We start from the raw sequence: 5,802 nt of genomic DNA on the forward strand, positions 1-5,802 counted from the left end.
TTTGATTTGTGATCCTAATGCCTCAGGACGCTGGAGTGGGGGCTGGTGAGCTAAAGGTCGCACTAGAGGCCTAAGGGGCTACTTGGTTTGGCTCTGTCTCTGAACCCTGTCTGACCTCACCCCTGCCTAGTATCTCCCAGGCTCTTGAGGGGACAAAGCAGGGAAGAATGGATGTGGGTGGATCTTCCCCTCCATTTCTGGAGGTTCAGCTTCACAGACAACAAGGGTGTTATGGAGTGAGTGTGGGTCTCAGGGCACTGGGAAGGCAGGCAAGTTACAGATTCTTCTCCTTGGAGGACCCAGGCTCCCTAGCTTTCCCCACCCTTTCCCCTTTGGCTTCTAGCACTGGGCGGGAAACAAGAATGAGTGCTCCTAAATACTGGTGAGTGATAAAATAATGCTGCATTTAGCTTCTGGGAAGTTGAGGGCTCCTGGGGAGAAGTGCCTGACTTGCGCAAAATGTGCTTCATTTACATGAACCAGAATGCTAGTCTTTTGCTAGACCTGGAAGCATTTAGCAATTGTCTAGTCCAACACTCTTTTGGGTAAATTGAGGCCCAGCCAAGGTCACATAGACCCAGTGTTTCCATACTGTCCCGAACTCAGCCCTCCTGAGGCTCACGGTTCTGATGCGAACTCCATGTTTCAAGAATCACACCAGCCTTGCTCGGTGTCTTTGTGTATGGATCTGCTCCCCCTCACTGCCGTGTAAGTTTACAGCCAATCTCCTGCAGTAGATTTTTAGACTGGTGATTCTGTGAGGGCAGGGATGCAGTCTGATTCACATCTGCATGGTGATTCACATCACCATGGAGTCTGGCGCAAAGCAGGTGTTCACGAATGAAGGAGAGCAAAGAACAAGTTTGCACCTGCAGACAAACCACTGCTCTCCAGGGGGAGGACCCAGGCCACTCCTGCTTCCAACAGCTTTCTCTTTAAGTCAAGGGAGGAAGAAGAGAGGAAGACACATTTATTCCATGATTTCAAGGTGCCAGGCACTGTGCCAAACGCTTCTCAGTGCATTCCTCACAACAATCAGTGGAGGAGAAACTGTGATGTCTGTTTAACAGATGAGGAAACTGCAGGACACAGACGCTGAGGTGGCTGCTGGCCTCTCCACCAGCAAGAGGCAGAGATGAGTTTTGAATCTGAGGGCAGGGCCTGCAGCCCCAAGTGTCAGGTTGTGAGGAGGTTGACTCAATGCTTTCCGTTCTACTCCAGCTGGAAACATCTTCCCCAGAACCCGAGAAGGCAAACAGCAATGCTGTTCCCACTTTCGAGCTCAGGAGACAGCCCCAGAAAGGGTTAGTGAAAGGGCCGCCCTTGTCTTCCCGCACCTGGGTGATCCTCTCCCCGGGTTGGAGGACAGGTCCCGGGCAAGAGGGCTGGCTCTGAAGCGGAGAAGTAGGACTGGCAGGACCTGGCACTGCTTTCTCTTAGGCCGGGGGGGGGGGGGGGGGGGGCCTTCCTCCCCTCCTCCACCCCTTTAACATTCTGATTAATCCTGACTCACACCCCCTGGCGCGGGGGCCGATCTCTCCGACTACACGGATCCCTGAAACCCGAAGGCAGCTCGGCGAGTGGTGGCGGCGTCAGGGGCGAGGTGGGCTCAGCTGGGCGCGCGGCTTCACTCCCAACCCGGAGGGCGGCGCGGCCGCGGTCCCAGGATTCCCCATGCATTATTCACGATGTTTACTAGCTCGGGGAAAGGAGAGGAGAGAAGAGGGGAGGAGAGGGGAGCAGAGGGGAGGCGGGGGCGGGGCACTACTAACCCCGGGGCACGCAGGTCCCGAAACTTCAAGAAGGAAGACAAAGTAGCCAAGTGTTTAAGAGCCTGGGAAGTCAGACGCGGTGCCTGGCACACAGTAGGCCAGCAGTAAATATTTGTGTGATGGATAATAGAACGAGTGAGTGAATGGCTCTGACCCCAACTAGTTGTGTTGTCTTGAGCTGAACCCCTGACCCTCGTTTTCTTCGTCGGTGAAACAGCATAACAGTACCTATTCCGTAGGGTGTGAGGATACCATGAGCTAACTCTTTATCTGGCCTAGCACATATTAGGAGCTCAAAAATAGTGGCTATCGTTATGGGGAATGGGGCCTGTAGGTGTCTGCGGCCCAGCAGAAGTGAACTGACTCCTAAGGCCGGTGTGCAGTCCTGAACATGTATTATTCTAAAATATATTCAGGAATCTTCCTTAGACTGGCGGGTAGGGCGGAGGGCGGGGGGCAAGTTGTCTTTCTCAAGCGAAGGCAAGAAGGACCACCGCGGGGAGGAAACCCCAGGCCTCCTGGACTGGGCAGGCAGTTACTTCCCCCATCTCCACCCCAGCCGCCACTGGGGCCCATTCTGGCATTTTCTCACCCTCCCTGGAGCCCGTCTGGGCTCTTGGAGGCGCCTCTTCGCTGCGCCGCGCGGCCGGACTCTGGTGGACCGTTCGGGCGTGGGGCCAGGAGTGCCCTGGAAATGGGCAATTTGGCGGCAGCCAGGCCGACAGAGTGTGTGTGTGTGTGTGTGTGTGTGTGTGTGTGTGTGTGTGTGTGTGAGTGTTGGGTTGGAGTAAGGTCAGCTTCCTGGCCCAGAGCTGCCCTTCTATCTGGGCAGTACGAGCTGGGACAGGATGGAGAGGTTTGGGACTTTGGGGGAAAAAAGTCCTCGAAGAAGAAAGAATCCGGAAGGTCTGCGGGCTGGAGCCGGGCAGGGCGGGGCGGACGAGGAGAGGCCAGGCCCGGCCGGGGTATAAATGATGCGGAGGGGGCGGCAGGGGCCGGTGCAGAGAGACAAGCGGAGAGCTGCTGCCTGGCCTCGCCTCCCGGGCCGCCCCAGCGAGTCTTGGGCGCGTGAACACGCCTGCGCGCGCCCGGGCCCTTCCTGGCAGGCTGCTTGTAAGATGAGTGAAGAAGCAGGTGGGGGAGAGGGGAGGCAGCGAGCGAGAAAGCGAGGGGAGCGCGGGCGCTGAGCGGCGCTCACTTGGAGAGCGGCTAGCGAGCGAGAAGAGCCTGATCCATGTCCCTCGCTGCCTCCCTGCCAGGCGCGCGAAGATGATGGCCATGAACGCCAAGCAGCCTTTCGGCATGCACCCGGTGCTTCAAGAACCCAAATTCTCCAGCCTGCACTCCGGCTCCGAGGCCATGCGCCGAGTATGTCTCCCAGCCCCGCAGGTACGTAGTGGAGCATAATTACCGCTCTAAGGCACATTTTTTGACAGGCACTTGCTTCATGTTTTTTTCATGTCGCCCAGAACAATCGCCGCTGTCTGAACCCCTCTCCTTGTCTCCCCCGCGCTCTCTCCCGGCGCGCGCTCTCTCTCTCTCATTCATGTCTCTGATCCACACGTCTGTTCCAGCAGAGCCTCTGTCTCCGTATTAATTTTTATGACCTGGGCTTTGAGGAGAGGCATCTCGGTTGCTTGAAAATGTGTTTTAATCCTGAGTTGACAGTATTCCCCACTGACCGTGCTGTGCGCCTTCTCGCTTGCAGCTGCAGGGTAATATATTTGGAAGCTTTGATGAGAGCCTGCTGGCACGCGCCGAAGCTCTGGCGGCGGTGGATATCGTCTCCCACGGCAAGAACCATCCGTTCAAGCCCGACGCCACCTACCATACCATGAGCAGCGTGCCCTGCACGTCCACTTCGTCCACCGTGCCCATCTCCCACCCGGCCGCGCTCACCTCGCACCCGCACCACGCCGTGCACCAGGGCCTCGAGGGCGACCTGCTAGAGCACATCTCGCCCACGCTGAGCGTGAGCGGCTTGGGTGCCCCCGAGCACTCGGTGATGCCGGCGCAGATCCACCCGCACCACCTGGGCGCCATGGGCCATCTGCACCAGGCCATGGGCATGAGCCACCCACATGCCGTGGCTCCTCACAGCGCCATGCCTGCATGCCTCAGCGACGTGGAGTCGGACCCGCGAGAGCTTGAGGCCTTTGCCGAGCGCTTCAAGCAGCGGCGCATCAAGTTGGGGGTGACCCAGGCGGACGTGGGCGCGGCTCTAGCCAACCTCAAGATCCCTGGCGTCGGCTCGCTCAGCCAGAGCACCATCTGCAGGTTCGAGTCTCTCACTCTATCTCACAACAACATGATTGCACTCAAGCCAGTGCTCCAAGCTTGGCTGGAAGAAGCCGAGGCCGCCTACCGAGAGAAAAACAGCAAGCCGGAGCTCTTCAACGGCAGTGAACGGAAACGCAAACGCACGTCCATCGCGGCACCAGAGAAGCGCTCGCTAGAGGCCTACTTCGCTATCCAGCCGCGGCCCTCATCTGAGAAGATCGCAGCCATTGCTGAGAAACTGGACCTTAAAAAGAACGTGGTGAGGGTCTGGTTCTGCAACCAGAGACAGAAACAGAAACGAATGAAATACTCGGCTGTCCACTGACTGCTGCGGGGCACAGTATTCGGGGCCGGGAGAGCTGAGTGTACGTCCCTCCAGAGTGGGGGGAACAGTTCTGGGGGCTCCAAGACATTTCCTAGCAGGTCAGGTTCTCTCCCCTGAAGCCACAAACTTTCCCCTTTTATCCCACCTGGTTGCCTCCCGGCCTTCTCTTTCCCTTCTTTCCGTTGTATTTTTTCCACCAGAAAAGTTTGGGCGCTAAGAAAAAAATTCATAAAGGGCAGGCCTGGAGGGATTCGTGCTGTCCGTGGTGCTGAAAATTGCCCTCGCGCGCTGGACTGCGCGACCTCAGGGCGGGAGCCCAAACACACGGGATAGTCAACTGGCCTGACCGCCAGACTCTGGGGTAAAGGCGTCACTTTGCTAAGCACGATCAGATGAGGCAGTGAAGGGATGGGAAGGAAGAGATAAGTAGTAATACAAAGTCTAACTGGGGCACAAACATGCACTGGAGATTTATTTAGAGTATATAAAATACATACAAAGTGTATGTTTCCAAAGGATAGCCTTATTCTCCCCCACCTAAATTTTACCCATCTCATCCTTTGGTTTTCTGTAAGTTTTCTAAGGTAGCATGGATTAGGTTCAGGGAAAATATGCAGGGAGTTTCGGGCTCCAAACTGTTCTCCGCCGTAAGCTGGGCTCCAGAAAAGATGTGCCCAATTCAGTGACTGAAAATGCTGGGATCGCGTAGCTGTTTGCAAGCAGCAGCCGGTCCCTCCTCTGGCCCATCCGCCACGTTCTGTTGGCGTTTGAGAGGTAATGACCGCCTGAAGGAGAGCGGGGGACTGGTAGTGTTCCGGCCGGACTGAGGACTCTCTCACCCCAGCTCGCTCTTCCAACCAGACTTCAGAGCAGCTCAGAGGCGGCTGCTCGAAAGTAATTGTAACTTCTGCGAATCATATGCAAGTCCTTCCAACACGTCTCACCTCGTAGCGCTCTTATTATTATTGTTCTTAGCATCGTTATTTACTATTATTTATTTAACTCCTTTCCATCCCACTTATTTGGGTGCCTCTCGGTGGAGGTTCGCTCAGTTTTGGGTGGAAAGAAGGGCCAAATCGCTGACTTGGTTCCTTCTTACCCTAATCTCTCTGGCCCCATCACATTTTATCTTTCGTTGCTTCATGTAATTTGTGTGTTGCTGTGTGATCTTTGGTTTCGTTCTCCAAATAGATGCAAATAAAATATTGTTTCCTTCTCTCTTTACCCCTTGAATTAACTTCTAAAATAAATGCTTTATTTTTCAACCCGAACCGCAATACTTTTCTTTCTTGGAGGCTAAGGAATACTAGACTTGTAAAGGATTTAAAAGTGAGAACCCAGAAGGGCTGGGCTGTCACTTCTGGCAGGTCAGTCTCCAGGCCATCTTCTCTCTTTGCTTGTCTTCCCCGACTGCCTCACCTTCTT

At 55.4% G+C, this 5,802-nt stretch overlaps 1 protein-coding gene across 1 annotated transcript; it reads left to right on the plus strand.

Annotated features, from left to right (window-relative positions):
* Window positions 1–2,997: 2,997 nt before the first annotated feature.
* POU4F3 (POU class 4 homeobox 3) lies at window positions 2,998–5,004 on the plus strand. The gene is made up of 2 exons (XM_006182258.2): window positions 2,998–3,161; window positions 3,481–5,004. The coding sequence occupies exons 1-2, from the start codon at window positions 3,042–3,044 to the stop codon at window positions 4,375–4,377; spliced, it is 1,017 nt and encodes a 338-aa protein (XP_006182320.1). The 5' UTR covers window positions 2,998–3,041; the 3' UTR covers window positions 4,378–5,004.
* Window positions 5,005–5,802: the final 798 nt, after the last annotated feature.

Source organism: Camelus ferus, chromosome 3 (assembly GCF_009834535.1).
Source record: "Camelus ferus isolate YT-003-E chromosome 3, BCGSAC_Cfer_1.0, whole genome shotgun sequence".
Classification (NCBI taxonomy): Eukaryota; Metazoa; Chordata; class Mammalia; order Artiodactyla; family Camelidae; genus Camelus; species Camelus ferus.